Source organism: Cystoisospora suis, assembly GCF_002600585.1.
Source record: "Cystoisospora suis strain Wien I chromosome Unknown contig_90, whole genome shotgun sequence".
Classification (NCBI taxonomy): Eukaryota; Apicomplexa; class Conoidasida; order Eucoccidiorida; family Sarcocystidae; genus Cystoisospora; species Cystoisospora suis.
Window position 1 is genome coordinate 9,929 of NW_027152892.1, and position 18,572 is coordinate 28,500.

An 18,572-nucleotide genomic window follows, 5' to 3' on the forward strand; every position below is an offset into this window, starting at 1 on the left:
TTTAATCTATCTACCTATCTCTCTCTCTCTCCCCTCCCTCTCTCACGGTCCGGACTCTCCTCCTCTTTTTCTTTCTTCTTCGTAGTCTTTGTCTTGTCTTCTTTTCTTCTCCTTTCTCTTGAACTGCAAACTAAGTCTCTCTTCTTTATCTATCTACCTGTAAATATATCTATATATACATATATATCCATATAGATCACGTATATCACGTGTAGACAGAGGGTGTGTTGGAGACACCCCTCTATAGTAGGCAGAGAGAAGTCTCCGTGTGTTTGGCTTCTCAGAGAAGAAGGTTGTCTCTCTCTTCTTCTCTATCTTTATGGAAATTCCCCACCTTCTTGATATGCGGTCAGGCTGCACCATCGATATGGACGGGCGAGGCTCCTCAAGGAGATCTACAGATATAGAGGTGTACGTTGGCAGACACATCTCACAATGCAAGAGGAAAGAAAGAGAGAGGAACAACGAGAGAGATAGAGAGATAGATACATATATATTTATACATAGATAAAGAGAGATAGATAGATTAAAGATAGATTAAAGATAGATAGATTAGGTGAATATCTGTCTCTCTGTATGTGTCTCTCTCTGTACGAGAGGAGAGATGTCTCTTGACAGGAGAGGAGACAGATAAGTTTAAGAATCCCTTCTGTCAACTTGTCCTTCGCTCTCTCTTTTTCTTTTTCTTCTTCACAAGAGAAAGAAGAAAAGAGGAGAGGAAGAAGAGCTCTTTCTGTCTGGCCTTGCTCTACATGGAGGTATGTAAGACGACGAGGAGTGAGAGGTGATACCCTATACTGAAGGCTCTACTATAAGAATAGCAATGGATCTCTCTACTCCTGTCATAGGTATACTTCCTTTCTTCTTCTTCGTATTTCTCATTAAACTGCTTTTCTTCTTCTTCAGGGCACAAAAAAGAAGAACATGGTGGTACGAGTCTTTGAAAGTATCATTCAATCTGGGGAGGGAGTTTCTTTTTCGGTGTCTATACACTCGAGAAAGCTAAGGCGCTTTTGGAGTGTATATACATGCACCATGATGTATGTCTACTAGTATGTTCACACATTCACTCGAGGGGATAGAGCTTATCTCGAAGCGACGAAAAGCAGCAAAGAGACAGTGAAAAGTCCCTTCCATTCGACTCTTTCTTCTTCCTTTTTCTTTTCTTTCTCTTTGTATTCAACAGCATCAGAGAAAGAGAAGAAGAGGAAAGAAGAAAGAAAGGCCTTCCTCCCTCTCTCCCTCTATTCCATCCTCTTGACCGATATTCTTCTTCTTCTCAGAGAGTCAGCTTTTCTCTCTCTCTCTCTGTTAATCTCTGTTTCTCTTTCTTTCTTTCTCTCTCTCTCCTTTGTTTGTCTTTGTCTTTTTCTAAATTTCCGTTGACGAGTCGTCTCTCTCGAAATGTTGATCTTTCTTTCTCTCTCCCTCTCCCTCCAGAAGGTTCTCTTTCTTTCTTTTCTTCTTTTTCTTCTTTTTCATTTCTTCCGTCCCTGCGTCCGTCAAATTCCTAGCGACACCCTTCATCCCTTCCTTACTCTTCTCCGTCCTTCAAGAAGTGCCGCCGTCCAGGGAAAGAGCAAGAGACAGAAAAGAAAGACAAGAAGATGAAAAGAGTGAGAAGAAGAAGAAGAAGACTCGCCAGCATAGACATACACACAACGGCCTCACCTTGTCATGACTCTCACCATCATATACACAAGAAGAAGAAGAAGAATGAAAGGGAAGCAGGAGAATAAGAAGACAGCATGGAGAGTAGAAGAAGAAGAAAGAAAGGAGAGTAGGAGAAGAAGAAAGAAAGAAGAGTAGGAGAAGGAGAAGAAGAGAGAAGGTCTACTGGCCTGCTCGTGGTTTGAAATGTCTATAATTATGACAAGCTACATGACGTGAATGAGAGACAAGAGGAGGAGAAGAAGAAGAAGTCTTCTCTCTTTCTTCTTCTTCTTGTTCTTTTGTTGCTTCTTTCATACTACTCCTATTCGTAGCCATCATCTCCTTTTCTTTCTTTTTCGTGAACTCTGATATCTTATCAAGAATGAGAGAAGACAACCGACTCTTCAAGAAGTTCGTCTCCTCTTCTTCTTCTTCGTCTTCTCTTATCCCAGAAGAGGAGCGATGAGGCAAAACGAAGTGGAGAAGAAAGACCGCATGCAGTCGAGAATCGTCCGTCAACTCAGGATGGAAAGTCGTTAAGAGAAGAGGCTTCTCAACACACCCCACTGCTGTAGAGAGAAGAAGTCACAAAGAAAGTAAAGAAAAGAACTTAAACAAAAGCGATGAGAGACCTCTATTGGCATTCGTATACGCAAACCAAAAAGATAAGAAAAGAGAGAGAGAGTCGAGAAAGATAGAGTTAAAATACATCCCCTAAAGTTAGCTAGATGAAAGACAGACAGATTAGAGATAGATACAGAAAGGTAGGTTTAAGATACATAGATAGATCAGTTGGTCGATAGATATGGGTGAAGTATAGATAGATAGATAGATAGATTAAAGATAGATTGAAGATAGATAGAAGACGTGCTTGTTTCTTCTTCTCTTTCTTTCTGTCTTTCATGAGGTTCCTTACCGGCAATAAGTCTTTCATGTCTTTCAGGTAGATCGATGTATCCTAACACTTCTGCCTGAAGAGAGCAGAAGAAAAGACAGGAGAAGGGTCCTCATGCCACTAAATCATCTTCTTCGTAAAGAATTGTCTCTACGCCTTCTATCAGTCAATCTTAACTCACGCCCGCCCTCACATCTTTTGAGTCGCACCGGCCCCTGGCTTGGCCTAGGCTACGACCCTCCTATACTAGTCGCCTCCTCTACTCATACTGATACTACTACTACTACTATCACTACTACTAGTAGGACCAGTCATCAATAAGCAGCAAAGAGAGGAAAGACAAGAGACCGTCTCTCTCTCTCTCACACATAGAGGCTCCATCTATCTCCTATCACTATCAGTACATACACACATATACATATATATATATATATGTACAGCACGTGTAGAGGTATGTATTATGGTATCACGTCACTGGATCTCATGGCTATTCGATATACATGATAGAGATAGATATATATAGACATATACATAGAGAGAGAGACTCCCTACACACATATAAGAATAGACAGTAGTAGGCGTAGTCGTCACACACCTATTTGAACATACGTAATGTATGACGATGTGGAGCAACCTAGATCTATAGGAAAGAGCTCTTCTCCAAACGCTATGGCGATAATTTATTTCGATAGAGAAAGTCAAGAAAAAGAACAAGACAGAAAGAAAGAAAGAAAGACGTGAGGGAGGTTCGATTGAGATACTCGAGAAAATCTCGGTCCATCTCTTCATAATAGAGACATCAATACACATACACCTATATAGATACACATGCATGGACTCATGGCTAAAAGTATGAGAATTCTCCATACAGACAGGGAGAGAAACAAGCACACACATACACAGAAATAGACAAAGTAGAATCTCATAGCTATCTATCTATCTATATCTAACTATATATCTATATCTATATATGTCTATATATGTACGGGCATACGTCATCGGATAGGGTTTGGAGTATAGCAGGGGCTCGTATACAGACAGCCGTCATTCCTTCGCACATCTCCCGGAGTCTCCCTTCACATCGCAAAGGAGCCTCAAAGCTATCCACCTACACATACACACATACACATATATATAGATATATATTTATATATATACTCGAGTGTAGTTATGCAGGGGATATAGACAGGATAAGGTTGGACTTTATCGCGAGTGTTTTGTGTAGGAAACTGAGATAAGCTGCAGACATTCCCCTCAAACTCGCGCCTCCTCGATTATCTTCTTAAAAGACTTCTCTTGTCCACAGCGTGCGTGCAGGCTGAAGCCCCTTAATCCTTCGGCGAGAGTATAAGACGACAGCAGGCAATTCCTCTTCACCTTCCCTCTCATCTATCTCACACCTACCCCCTCCTACACAATTATTCTAGCACGAGGATACATATATAGACGTACGTACATACATATTCATATATACATGTTGTCTATATATACATATAAATATATATGAAATATATACACATATATGTACATGGGGATAGACATTGATGGACCAGTACTCGTGTATGTGCCTACAGATGTAAGTTCGATATTTATCTATGTATGTATATATATATATATATATATCTGTCTATACATGTATAGACAAGTGCCGTATAAAGATCTCTACATCAGCAGGTGACTGGAGGTGTGAAGTGCACTATGTACTGCTTTGTGAAGAAGTCTGTAGGAGTCAGACTTCCAACTGTTAGTCCTATTACATAGAGAGAAGATCTCTTTCTCTTTCTTTCTTCCTCTCTTTCTTGAACAAGATAAGGTCTCTTCTTCCTGTGAGTTCACTCTCTCGATGTAGAAGACACAGGCATATACACTCTCGGGTGTACATACATCATCCAGATCTCTTTATGAATCTATCTATCTGTCTATGTATCTATCTGTCTATCTATCTATCTGTCTATCTATCTATCTGCTTCTTCACGTATGTGTATATTGATGTGCGGTGTATGTACACTCCAAGATACCTGTCTTCCGAAGTAATTTCGGCATGTCTGAACAGGTGCACCTCGAATAAACTCCCCATAGCCATCCCCCTCTTCTTCTTCTTTCTCTCTCTCTTTTGTATCAAGAGAAGAAGACGAATCACTAAGAAGCTCTCTCCTCTTCTTCTCCTTCTCGACGGCGTCTCGGAGACAAACACGATCTGAGAGAAGAATACACCCTGAAAGAAGGAAAGAAGAAAGAAAAGAAAAAGAAGAAAGGGAAGCAAAGGTAAAGAGAATTTGAATGAAGAAGAACAAGGAAAGCAACGAGGAGACAATAGAAAGGAAGAGAAGAAAAGCAAGAGGAAGGAGAAGAAAGAAGAGAGAGAAAGAAAGAAAGAAAGAAAGAAAGAAAAAGCCCTACCCACACAACTTCCAAATTCAAGCCTATACTCTGATTAACACTATAGAACCTACAGGTACTAGCAATAGAAGAAGAAGAAGAGAAAGAAGAAGAAGATAGATTCGATTTGTTTCATTCATTGGTCGCTTCTTTCTCTTGACTAGACTCACCAGCGCATGTCCCCCACACAGGCTTCTTCTGTCGATGAACGAAGTCTTTCAACGCCTTCAAGAAAGAGAAGAAAAAGAAGCAAACTTTTCTGGTTAAAGAGAAGATCAAACCCAGCATACCACAGACAAGTGCAGTCTTACACGCGGGAGAGAGAGAGAGAAGTCTTCTTCGGACCTTCTCTCAGCTCGTGATAGATGTCTATCTCTCCATACACACTTTGAGGAATAGGACGACATACAGACCTAGAAAGCGAAAGAGGAAGGAGAAGAAGTGTCTATCTTCTTCTTCTTCATGTTGCGTGAAGAATCTAGGAATGTCTGAATGAAACTTGACGTGACTCTGAAGTGTCTCCTGTGAAAGACAAAATTCTAGGGAAAAGACGATGAGTGTACGTACACCTAACAGTTCAGTCCCGGCGATAATCCTCATAGCCGTCGATTCTCCTCCAGGAATGACCAAACCATCGAGACCTCGCAAATCACTCGCAGTCTTCACCTGAAGAAAAAGAAAAAGAAAAGAAAAGAGAGAGAAAGGAAGTGATGAATAGAGTGAGAAGCGTATGTACAGCACACAGGGGAGATGTCGGGATAGGGAGGGGGGAGGGGGGGGGTCTTCTTCTCTCAGTTGGCTGGTCGATCAAGAGGAAGAAGAAGAAGAAGACATACAGGTAAAGAAAGAAGGAGAAGAGAACAGTGAGAATAAGAAAGCAAGGAAAAAAGGGAGAAGGTGAATGATGTAGGAATAGAGAAAGAGAAGGAGATAGATAGATAGATAAATAGATGATCCGTCAATGGATCGACAAAGAAAGACTGGTCTGCCGCTTCTCCTTCGCTCTTTCTTCTATCACCGACATGATTCATTACGATAAGGAAACTGGCAAGGCAGCAAGTAGCTAGCTAGCTAGCTAGCTAGCTAGTCAGGTAGCTAACTAGATACACAGAGAGATTAGCTACACGTGAAAAGCAGACAGGAAGAATTTCTCTTTCTCTGTATAGAGACAGGTATAGGTATAGATCTCTATATTACATATACATTATCATGCATATAGGCCACATGCATGATGAGGCGTATATACATATCCCTAAGCCCCACCTTGTATATGATACACACATATGTACATATATAGCTCTCTCTCTATTATATAGATATATATGTCTGTCTATACACATAGACGGATGTAGGTACGCACATCTACATCTACCTACATGCCTCCCCACCTAAACAATCCATAAAGATACATAGACGTAGAGAGGTAGATACATAGACAGATATGTATGCACTTCTATATACAGAGAGATATGTATGCACTCTGTATGGATAATATATGTATACATATGTGTGCGTATCTCTCCAGGTAAGCGATATATATAGTTAGATCTGCATATACATATATGTATATGTGACTATGTGTGCCAAGACCTAGATTGTATGTATAATATAGATAAAGATGTACCTACAGCTACTATACACCGAGAGAAGGCTCGTATCGATATATATATGTGCATATATATATATATCTCCAGAGGTATAATTTGATGTGTATGACTGCCTGTAGCGCCTATATAGGAACTGAAGAAAAGAATAAGAAATGCATACATGCATGCATGAACGGCTTGTTGAGGAGGAGAAGAAGAAGTTTGAGAAAAGCGCAAGAAAGACGTACAAGAGAGACTTGGAGATAGGAAGAGGGAAGATCGAGCCTCTTAAATGCCTTGAGGTGATCGAGAAAAGCTCCCTGAAGTGCAAGAATTCCCACATGAAGAAAAGAAGAAGAAGACTTGCGATTGACGAGAGAAGAAGAGAAGGAGGAGGAGGAGCAGCATGAAGGAGGTGCATGGAAGTGAAGAGTCTTTGGAGAAAGAGAAGAAGAAGAAGGAGACACCCTCGGCATGATGGTGAAAAAGAAGAAGAAAGAAAGAAGGCTAGAAAATGATAGAGAAAAGAACACAAGAAGAAGAAGAAAGAATAGAAAAGAGAAGAAGAGAAGAGAAAGTCGAAGAAGAAGAAGAAGCAGGGAGGAGAATGAGGGTGGATCGATTCTTCCTTCTTCTTCTTCGAGCTAATTTTCTTTCCTCTTCTTTCTTTCTTTGTTGTGAAGGCGGTTCGATGAATGAAGAATGAAGAAGAGAAAGAAAAGAAGAAGAGAAGGAACAAGGAAAGAAAAGAATGAGGAAGAAGGAACGAGAGAGACTTTACAACATAAAAAGAAGAAGAAAAGAAGATGAAGGGCATCGACTTCTTCACTTCCTTTCTTCAAATACAGTCAGGAAAGAAAGAAAGAAAGACTAGAAAAGTACATTCACTCACTCCTACTCTTACTCTTACTACTGGTAAGATTTCCTTCAATTCCTTGTATTGTCGATCTTGACGGATAAGGTAAAGACGAGAGAGGAGGAGTTACTTCTTCTTTCTTTGCGTCTTTTTTCTTTCGTTCCTTCCTTGCTCTTCTTCTCCTTCTTTCTCTGATTTAGTTGAAAGACGACATACTGATTGATCAAGATAGACTTCTCTCTCCTCTCTCTTTCTCCTCGGGTTAATGTTCGAAAGAAGAAGAAGAAGAAGTCCGTAGAGAGAGGTTAAAATAACTCAAAGAGAAGGGAGAAGACGAGAAGAATAAGAGAAAGAGAAGAAAATAGCTTCTTTCCTCTCTCTTTCTTTTTGATCCTTTCTCTTGTAAGAACGAGAGACAGAATGATAGAGAGATAGAGAGATAAAGAGATAGATAGGTAGGTAGGTCGGTAGATTAGAGAAAAATGTTGTTAGGCTTCACTGAAGGAGATCTTAAGGAGAAGGAAAGGCCCTGAGAAGAAAGAAGGAAGAGGAGAAGAAGAAAGGAGAAGAAAACGGAAAGAACAATGGCCGGATTGAGGGCGTGTTGGCATGCACCGAGAGAAAGAAAAAGAGAAAGAGAGCCATGCAGGTATGAGGAAGAAGAGGAACGGGAAGAGAGATCAAGCAAGCTTTTATCTTTTCTTCCGAATTCTTCTTTCTCCATTCTGAGAAGGTTTCTATCGAGATGTGTGGATTTCTGTCCTTCTTTTGACTCTCTCTTCTTCCTCAGGTTCTTCCATGAATAAATGGCTTTCCTCTCCTCGACCTCTCTCAAGGTCTCTTCAAACTCTCATCTTTCATTCCTCTCTTACGCAGAAGCTCCTTTCTTCTCTTCTCCTTTCTCTTCTCTCTTTCTCTCCTCTCTTTCTTTTTTCTTTCGTTTTTCTTTCCTTGTCTCCTTCTGCGCTTTCCTGTCTTGCTCCATGCATTAGGGGGGTGCCTTTTTCTCAAGGAGATTACGAAGAAATCCTTTTCTTCTCTCTTCTTTCTCTCTTCTTTTCAAACAGAGAGACTATGAATGAATGAATGAATGAATGATCTCTTCTTCTATCTGTCCTTAGTAGTTTAGCTTCTTTTCCCTTCTCACACCCCCTCTGGCCCAAATCCATGAGAGATCAAAATAAAAGAAAGAGGGAGAAAAGGGACCAGAAACAAACAAAGAGTAAGAAAGAAAGAGTAAGAAACAAACAAAGAAAGAAAGAAACAAACAAAGAGTAAGAAAGAAACAAAGAGTAAGAAAGAAAGAAACAAAGAGTAAGAAAGAAAGGAAGAAACAAAGAAAGAAAGAAAGAAACAAAGAAAGAAAGAAAGAAAGAGTAAGAAACAAAGAAAGAAAGGAAGAAACAAAGAAAGAAAGAGTAAGAAAGAAAGAAAGAAAGAAACAAAGAAAGAAAGAGTAAGAAAGAAAGAAAGGAAGAAAGAAAGAAAAAAGAGAAGGAGTTTATGTGTTTCTCTGTCAGAGAATCTTCCCAAGATGAAGAGGCCTTCTCCAACTCGACCCTGCCTCTCCAATGCTAATTCTTCTTCATCTCGTATCTCTTCGACAAGAGAGCAAGCCTTACTATCTAAAAGAGGAGAAAAGAAAGATAAATCGAAAGAAGAGGAGACAGCACGGCCAAGAGCGCAACCTTTCTCTTCTTCTTCCTCTCGCCCCCTTCCAACGAATTCTTCTTCTTCTCTCTCTTCTTCTCATTCTCGTGTTGCTCCTCCTTCTTCTCGCTTATCGACGCAGAGAGCGAGTCAAGCAGGAACGGCACAGAAAGAGAGAGAGATTAGCCGAAAGCAGAAGAAGCCTCTCGGAGATGTGAAAGAAGAAGAAAAGAGAAAATGTCTAGATTGGGTGGACGCTTATATCCCAGCTAGGAGATATCTCAAGTATAGAAAGGACGTTCTTCGCGACGGTCCCATCGCTACAGAAATCTTTTCTAATCCACATGATAGGAATGTCTTGTGCCTTGATATCCATTCTTCGGGTACACGAAGCATTCCTCTTCCTTGCAATGAATCGAAAGAGATAGAAAGTCCCATTAACTTTCCATCTCTTTCACCTGAAGAGTCATCGACCATACCCACACAGAGAAATGTACAGGATTCTCTCTTGCCAGTCCTACACGGCATATATATATATATATATACACATTTATGTATATCTACTCATCTGGAAGATCTCTCTCACTCTATCTCTTCTTCTCTTATACGTATATCTATATTCAAATCTAAGATCTCTTTGTGTATATGTGTATCTTTCTGTAGTTTTCTCTCTCTTTCTGTATCTCTATATCTACATGTGAAGGAAGTGCTTTTCTTTCTTTCTTTCTGTCTCTCTGGACGTTTCTGTCTGGATGGGTCTAGGTCTCTTATCGTGTCTTCTTAGACAGGTGTAGAGACATGAGAGGCCTTGTCTCTCTGTCTGTCTCTCTGTCTGTCTCTCTGTCTAGATTTCTTTTCTCCTTTCATCTTGATTTTCTCGTGGAGGTTGCGTCTTTCTTTCTCTCCTCAGCGAGTCTTTCCACATAGAAGCTTCTTTCTTTCTTCTGTCTCTTCTTGTCTCTATCCCAGACATTTTCTATTCTCTTCCTTTCTGTATTTATACCTACTGCATATAAATGTGTATATATTTATGTATGTAGATATCTATATGTATAGGCATCTGCACATGCGCTTAGATAGATGTGCTGTGGGTATGGGGAGACTACCTGGCGGACGTAAGACTTTTTTCCCGAATTCCTTATCCATCCCCTCGCTCTCTCTCTCTTTCTCATTCTAAAGTCTTTTCGATCACTCATTCCAAGAAAGAAAGAGTGAGAAAGAAAGAAAGAGTGAGAAAGATGTAGGGTCGAGAGGAGGCTTCCATGTATTGTGTAGATCACGTCACGAACGTACATGTATCATATATCATCTGAATAGCCAGGCTTGTGTATCTTTCTGTCTGTCTTTCGTCTTCCTATCAATTCTCTGATCTATCTATCTCTTTATCTTGAATGTCTTCTTACTCTTTGTTTCTCTACCTCGCACCAAGTGGAAAGTTGAGTGTATATACAGGCTGCCCTCCTAGAAGGTGATATAAAAATTCTCTATTCATTCTAAGAGAAAAATACCCTGTCTTCTCAATCTTCTTTTCTCACTCCTTCTCTTTCTTTTTCTTTCTCTCTGTTTCTCTCTCGTTTCTCTCTCTCTTTCTACCCATTTATCTGTCTCTGTCTTTCTCTTCTTCTTTTCTTGTCTGTTGATCTTTAGGTCTCTACGCCGTATCAGGGAGCGCCGACCACGCACTTCGATTGTATCGTCTGCCGTCATCTCGATGCTCTTCTTCTTTTTCCTCTTTTTCTTCTTCTTCTTTGATCGGGGAGCTATTCCTTCCCAATGCAGGCCATACAGACTGGGTCTCTTGCTGTTCTTTTACCCCTCACAATTGCGTTGTCTCGGGAGGTATGGATGGAAAGGTCTGTCTGTGGGAAATCCAGAAGTATCTCTCTTCTTCTTCTTCCTCTTCTTCAAGGAGTGCTTTACATCCCTCTCGAGCGATCAATCCCTCGAGAAGTCTCCTCGGTGGGGCATCTGGTAAGATGAGAGAAGAAGAAGAAAGAGAGAGATCTCCTCATTCTAGGGTGATGGATATACCGCAGACACAGGTCGAGAGAGTGAGAGAGAATGATCGGTCGATTGTCTGTCGAGCTAGCACCAATCGAATTCGATGCATCGAGTTGAAGGGAGGCGGACACCTTGCTTCTGTAAGTCAAATACAGATAGCCGGCCGGGGTGCAAGAGGGTCTTCTTGTTCTCTTTATTACAGTCGTAGAGGAACGGAAGGCGAAGAAGAAAATGTGTGTTGTATGACGTCGGGCTATGACGGATTTCTCCGTGTATGGGATCTTGGAAAAGGAAAGAAAGAAATCGCTGCTCTTTCAAGTGTATCTACACCTGAACAAGGAGGAGGAGGAGCAAATCGCATTGTGCATCCTTCGCCTATTACCCATTTCATTTGGATGAATAGTGTAGCTATAGCTGGGACAAAGGCAGGAAGTCTGAAGATCTGGGATGTCAATGCGGGAAGATTGCTAGCTAGCTCGAAACAACAGCTAGCTAGTCACCCCGGGGGGATAGGGTGTCTACAGCTAGCTGTCGTCAAGAGAGATGAAGGAAGAGGATTTTCAAAGGACGAAACGACAGGGGGGTTGAGAGAAGGACAATCTCTCTTTTGCTACGATGAAGCGAGAGTCAGACTGCCTTTCCTTTTTTCTGGAGGAATTAAAGACGGAAAGCTTTGCATGTGGGACACGCGATGCTTTAGTACCCCTGTCGCGCACATTCAAGCGCATGCAGGCTCCTTAAATGCCATCCTTATCTTGTCAGATGGATCTGATCGAGAGGAGAGAAAAAGATCTCCAGCTGGTTCGTCCGAATTCCCTGCTGAAAGTTCGCAGAATGAAAGCAGTCTCTATGATCCGAACCCCTACAGTGTATGTACACTCGGAGCTGATGGTGCATGTCGCTTCTGGGACGTCAGAAAGCTTGGGAAAGAAGGAGGGGGAGGACAAGGTAGTAGTGAGAGTTCTTTAGGTCATAATTCTATGAAATCGATTCTGCTCCCCGGGCGCCATAAGCAAGCTTTTCTATGTGGCGAAGCGATTGGAGAAGGACTCGTTATAGGGGGAGCAGCGGACGGGTGTGTCTATCTTATGAATCGATGGAGCGAAGAGGAGGAGGAGGAGGAAGAAGAAGAAGAAGGAGAAGGGGATGAGAGAAAAAGGATACGAGAGAAGAAGAACAAGATTGATGGGGTCTGCTGGGGCTATGGATGTGATAAGAAAGGTGCGGTACAAGTCCTTCGAGCTGTAGTTACACCCGAGAAGATGAAAGGTGAAGAGGAGATAGATGAAGAAGAAGAAGTCTCTGACAAGGCGAGTGAGAAACAAGGAAACCTCCTAGGAAGAAGAGAAAGAGTACATGGAATTGTAGCTGGAGGAGACGACGGACATCCATCCTTCCTCGGCTTCGGATAAAGAAAGAAAGAAAGAAGAGCAGGAGTTGGACTACCGACAGGCTTGAAGATCCGTATAAGTTAGGAAGACTCTAAGAAAGAACAAGCAATACAAGCCTGTGCGTCCTATCTTCTTCTTCTTCGCTAGACATTCTGTGAAGACGGTAGAATGAACTACCTACCTAGTGCAGATAGGAGGAGCATCGTCAGTCGTTAAGAAACCTGATACATCGTGTATCCCTCTGTTTCTGACGTACTACCCCCGCCAGCTATCTCTCTATGTTCAATATATCTATCTATCTATCTATCTTTCATGCATCTGTCTATCTATCTATCTATCTTTCTGGCTACCTCTTTCGAATCTATTTTCCATGAAGGGGAGGTAGCAAGGGGAGAAAGAGTGAAGGATCTGCAATGGGATAATACTCCCTATAATAAGGCAACTTGGCTCTTCTTCTTCTTCGAAAGGTCTTTTTTCTTTTTTTCTCTCTTCGATCTTTCTTGAATGAAGTTTCCCTAAAGGAAAGTTGCTTGATAGATTGGGTTGCATCGAGATAAGAGAATGAAGTAAGGAAAGAAAGAATGTGTTTTTCTACTACCTCTTCGAAGTATGAAAAAGGGGGATCTTCCTTTTTCGCCTTATATTCGGAGAGCCGCCAAGTGTTATTCAGGTTACTATGTCGTAGGTCTTGATACATTCTTATCGCTTCATATCTGGGGGATATGTTCACTAGATGTATAGAATAGCTCTTCCATATGAAGAGAGATTTGCTTAAAGATGATCCCTTATTTAAGAAAGAAGAGATAGAGATGCAAAGAGAGATGGGAGAGGACGACGCTGTTGTCTCTCTGCATGCTAGCACACATCTATTCATGTTTTCCCACTTCTTTCTCCTGAGGGATTTTTGACGAAAGAAAGGGAGGATTCTCGAGATATTTCTCTTTTCTGGTGTATATAGATCTATACATAACATCTTGTCTAGATTTGTCGGAATGCATTCACAGAAGAAGTTCTTTGGACTTTCTTCAGGTTAGCTCATAGCGAGTTAGCCCACATATTTCTTTTTCGTACTTTTCTTTACAATACCTTTCTTATGAAGACTCTTACCGATCTCCGTTGATGCTGAAGAGACTTTTGAAAGACTCTTTTTCTTGAAAAGATCACAATCAGCTTTCTAAGGTCGTGCTATCGTCTCTCTCTTGTCTCGGGTGTATAGACACCCCGGAGGCATGGCGAGTTGGATTCCTTATGGAATAGGAAGAAGCGACGGACTTCGAAGTTTATGAAAAATAGCTTCACGTGTAGAGCAATCGGTTGTTCTCTTAGATGAGAATGGAGGAAAGGCTTTTCTTGAGGTATAGAAGAACCGAGAAAATCGTTTCTTGAATTTAAACAAGCATCAAGTAGGTCTAGGAAAGAGCCCCGCTGACTAGACGCCACGAATCCATTCAAGCTTTCTCTCGAAGTAAGAAGTAGACATTTTGATTGAATGAACCGTCTGTTGATACGACAGAAGTAAGCAAGAAGTTCTTTTTTCTTTCCTTCATTCTTTCTTTCTGTATTCTCGTCTCTCTCGCTAACCGAAGAACCCGACTAGGCTCCAGAGCCTACACACCCTTCTTTGATCAGGCCTCCCCTCCCTCTGACTCGCAAGCCTTATCAATCGAAGCTTTTTCCTCCCTCGCCGCGGCTCGAGGCGAGTAGCGGCAATCTAGCAGTTCAGCTTCCTTCTATTATAAGCTTTTTTCCAGAAGGGGTGTGCATCTTGAAGGCTTGGTACCTCTTGAACGAAAAATCCAATCTTTAGTAGATGATAGTGACATCTACAACGGACAGCCACCTGTGTGAGGGAGATCAGAGCCAAGCCTACGTCCTTTCTTCTATGGTTCGAAGAGCTTCTACGGATGAATCTAACGGGACCGACGAACTTCCTCTTTGATGTGCGGCATCACTCGATATGATAAAAGGGTGCTTGCTCTTCTATCAGTCGGTAGAGCAGGAGTGTAGTTATGTAGGACGGATGACAGGGGTCATCCCGGAAAGGGAGAAAGAGTGTTCTTCTTCTACATTTTCTGAGCTAAACATTCTCCTTGCTATACAGGGATGAAAGGGATCTTCACCCCTCCTTCTCTCGAGATGAATGCTGAGAGAATGACCGAACTGGCCGAGAGACTTGGCTCTCTTTTCTGTCTTTTTCGACCGTGCGAGCGTGAAACAGTGATCCCCACGTTGGCGAGTATGCATGCCTTCTTCATAAAAGTAACTTTCCTAGTCAGAAGAATCTGAGAAGTGTCTCGTCATCAACCACACACTAGAGAAACGGCGTCCGCTCTTGATTGAGAGACGGTGTGAGTTGTAAATGTGACGAAGAAGTCACTGACAAGACGTTTTGCAGTGACCATTCTGATGGATAGTCTGCTGCTACTAACTTCCTTCCAAACATCTGAGTTCATGGAGATCAAGGTCAGCAAAGCATCCTGAGAGTGAGTATTCTATTGACTTAACCTTTCAAACATAAGGTTGTTCCACAATTCTCCTTCCAGAAAAAGCATGAGACCTGTCTTTCGAAAGAAAACCTGAATGACAATGATAAGGAACCTGTGATAGAAAGAGGAACTAAAGAAAGAAGATACCCCGAAAATCCGGAGGACTATAACGACCCAGTCGCTTCTTGCGACTTGAAAAAGTTGTTGAGCTAGGGGGGAGAGGAGGTCGTGATTGGTTCTCGCGATCTACCTTCACACCACCTCTTTGGGTTCTTCTCCGATGCTCTGTTGCTCACCGTCCGCTTCCCTGTGAATGTGCGAGCCCCCAGAATCCTGATCGACTTCGCGGAAGATAAAGGCAAGCTGCTCGGGAAAGAGGATCGGCTCCTTGGCGTCTCTAGTTGTGGAGGAATGAACAAATTGACTGGTTCACAGAAAGGGGAGTCTGGGGGAAAAGAGCTCTCTCGCTCGACATAGACCATCTGGGCGATGAGCAGGGTGGGACGGGAGATCTATACACTTACGAAGGTTTGCTCCCTTTCTTCGGAGGTAGGGAACGCCACGACTGCGTTGTTCTTTAGGAGAGAAACCTTCTAGGATCATAAACGTCACCCCTGTCAGGTGTGTAGAGCAGGAGATATATCGCAAATGCTGCATGCCATGCGTCAACAGAGGAATCGACTTGACTTCCTCTTGCCGAATTTTATGACAGGAATTCCGTGGTTCTCTTCTGTAGCAACTTGCTTCTCTTCTCCTCGGCTTCTTTCTGTTCGGTGTCGTAGTTTGTTTCTTCCTCTTCTGAACTGAAGATGCCGGTGAAGATATCTTCTTCCATATAACTTGGGACGTAATTTAGTTTATACTTGTCACCATAAGAAGGCTCAAGAATGCCATCCTCGATCAGTTTCTGAACGATCCGCTCTTCGTTCAACACCCATAACTTTTCCTTCATTTCCTCATACAAGTCTTGAGGCGCCGGCGTCTTTGAAGAAGACGATGAGGACGCTCTTGCCGCAAAGTCCTCATCTTGTAGCTTAGCGACTGTTTCAAGCATTTCGTCAAACAGCTCTCCTAGCGTTCCTGTAAAGCCTGCAGTCCCTGCTTTCGATGCCGGGGTGGCTGGAGCAGACAACTGAAAGTTTTCCAGAGAGTCTTCTTGTCGAGCTGTGACAGCGTCAATGTCGACCATGCGTGTCATGAAGAAGAAAAGCATGAAGGCACCTGACACGGCAACAACGGGAGGTGCAATGGCCGCACCGGGGATTCTCAGACCAGCCATGTTGGGAGGAGTGTTGCTTCAAACGCACACGGTCGTCGTATACACTCAGAAAATCTCTCCGCCAGAGAACGCAATGAACCTCAACAAGCACGCGGGAAGTTTATGAGCGCAATTCACTGCCCTTCTCTCTCCTAGCCGGTATGCTTCAACGCCCAGAACAAAGAAACCAACGGAGTAAAAGAATACCTGTAATCATATTCTACCACATCCGCGAGTCAGTCCAACCCAAAAGATAGGGTGGGACAGTTCCGGCAGTGATCAACAACTTTACGAATTCCAGAGGACTGAGTGCAAATGTCAGTAATCTCCTCTAGATTGGATTTGCAGCCAGCAGTGCAGAATCCGAGTTTCTTATGTACCTGACTGGCGAAATTTCAAGTCTGCGCACATGGCAGTTGACAGATGTTCACGTACGAGCCGGGGAAGTTTCTAGCAGACAAGGGATGAAGCGACTGGTAACACAACGTGTGGGTTGTCATTCAAAAGAACTGTCAGTATTTTCCTTGATGAGTCCTTCTTTGACCGCAAAAAGCGCGGCGGGCCCTTCAGCTCCCATCAACCGTAGTGAACGCTGCTGTCAGGGAGGCATTTCGATTGTGGAAGAAAGAGATGTCAGGTAATTTTGTGAAGGCCAGTACCTGTCTGCAGAGATGTGTTCAATTCAGTCTCGGGGCTGGGTTTGCGTTGTTCTTTTCGTCAAAGGGCAGATTACCACAGGTGTAGGAACAATTGTGGCGAACGGCGACATCCACTTCTTAAGCCAAGTGCGTGGACGACGAGAGCTTTCTCAACTCTCTTGGCGTTTGGTGCCCCCCTCGAATCTAATGGCAATAAACTACGGGCTATGTATCAGTGAGCTACGAGACTGTTAAATTGTTTGTACTGACCTGCCCGTTTTTCTGGCAACAGCGAGCTGCCCGTTCAGGCAAGACAGGTGAGCCAGTACGGGCCTAGTCCAGCAGCCCGTGGCTCGATTGATATGTTCGTCCGACAGTTCTGCTCCTTTACCTTCTGCCCTGAACGAGATTCGAGGCTCTTGAGACAACATGTAGTGAGGTGAACGCAAAGGGCTCTGCTGCTTATCAGTAGACGTCGTAGTGCTGACTGGGATGTGACGGAAGGCAACGAGCGAACTGCGTTGCGGTAGTTCTTTAAACGCTTAGTTTCTCTACATCTGCTTTGGCGTAAAGCTCTCCTGACAACTTCAGCTCCTCATCGTAAAAGTTCGAAGCGCAATGGGAGTAGCCTAGTGCTAGTGACTACCGGACGCTCCTGGCGCCATACTGCTGACACTTTTGCTACACACTGGTTCCTTCCACCTTTCTGGGTCTTTGGAAAGCACGAGAGACTGGCGGTTCTGCTTAATTCTCCACCTGCAATACGAACAAAGTGTGCGAGCTCCTGTTTCACGCCACGGCAATAGGTTGTTTTTGCCGGGTGGTATAATGCGTCCCTTGACCATCACGACATGCAACAATCACGCCAGTTCTGCCGAAACCATCGAATTAGATACAACCCAATTTCTCTGTTCCATTTGAGACAAGGACCTCTTACCTTTGCGGCTATCTAACTGTCTCTACCCCCCGTAGCGTTCAGGGAGAGCGGGGGGTTGCGGTAGCCCGGCCGTCTTCTTTCGGAGAGAGGGCCTGGCCTCCGGTCCGCAGTGATGGGGAGACTAGCTGGTGGGCCCGCGGGGGATTTTTTTTCATTGCGGGTGGTTGGAGATGATGGGGAGACCGAAAGATGGAAGGGAGCCCTCCCTATGCGCAGGGCTGAGAGAAAGGTCTACAGACTTGGGGAACGAAGGAGACGGAAGTCCGTTGTCCTTTTCTTCCTTGAACCTGTAAGGATATTGTTCTCCGATTGTGCATGTAGACTTCACGGCTTTCTGGCGTTTCTTCTTCCGTGTTTCTCCTTCTATTTGGAAACTCACCTCTCCTCCGCTTCGCCCATCCCCCCTGGTCTTCTTTTTTCATCGACCTGTTTCTCCTCCCTTTCCGGAGACGTCGGGGCTCGTCCATGTGACGGCGAAGGTGTTGTTTCCCTTGTGGTGTTCCGTTTTTCTCTAGTCGTCGGTCTAATAGCGGCGAGTTATCGAGTGGTCCTAATCCTTCTTTCTTTTCGCTAGCTGCTGTCCCCGTCACCATGATGTGTCGCCAGCGTCGGCGGTCCCCCTTCATAGAGCTGATTTGCGGTCGTCGTCCTTCGGCTTTAGTTGCATTTCCACTGCTGGCTCTTTTCCTTTTACTCGCCACATTCGATTTGTCTTCCTTCTCTGCCGTAGCAGGTGAAGCAAGTGGGGGTGGCAACCTACCGAATCTTGGATATGACGAGGAAGATGAAGATGAAGAAGACGATGAGGACTATCCCACCACCTTATCGGCCGGGACACCCGA

At 43.4% G+C, this 18,572-nt stretch overlaps 2 protein-coding genes across 2 annotated transcripts; one reads left to right on the forward strand and one right to left on the reverse strand.

Annotated features, from left to right (window-relative positions):
* Positions 1 to 946: 946 nt before the first annotated feature.
* Positions 947 to 7,955, reverse strand: CSUI_000195 (glutamine amidotransferase subunit pdxt). Its single transcript, XM_068060429.1, has 7 exons — positions 6,762 to 7,955; positions 5,495 to 5,593; positions 5,098 to 5,152; positions 4,567 to 4,763; positions 3,543 to 3,656; positions 2,570 to 2,624; positions 947 to 2,222 (listed from the first exon to the last, which is right to left on the reverse strand). The coding sequence occupies exons 1-7, from the start codon at positions 6,987 to 6,989 to the stop codon at positions 1,834 to 1,836; spliced, it is 1,137 nt and encodes a 378-aa protein (XP_067927595.1). The 5' UTR covers positions 6,990 to 7,955; the 3' UTR covers positions 947 to 1,833.
* Positions 7,956 to 8,679: 724 nt separating this feature from the next.
* On the forward strand, positions 8,680 to 13,606 carry CSUI_000196 (wd g-beta repeat-containing protein). Its single transcript, XM_068060430.1, has 2 exons — positions 8,680 to 9,402; positions 10,667 to 13,606. Exons 1-2 carry the CDS (start codon positions 8,904 to 8,906, stop codon positions 12,430 to 12,432), a joined length of 2,265 nt encoding a protein of 754 aa, XP_067927596.1. The 5' UTR covers positions 8,680 to 8,903; the 3' UTR covers positions 12,433 to 13,606.
* Positions 13,607 to 18,572: the final 4,966 nt, after the last annotated feature.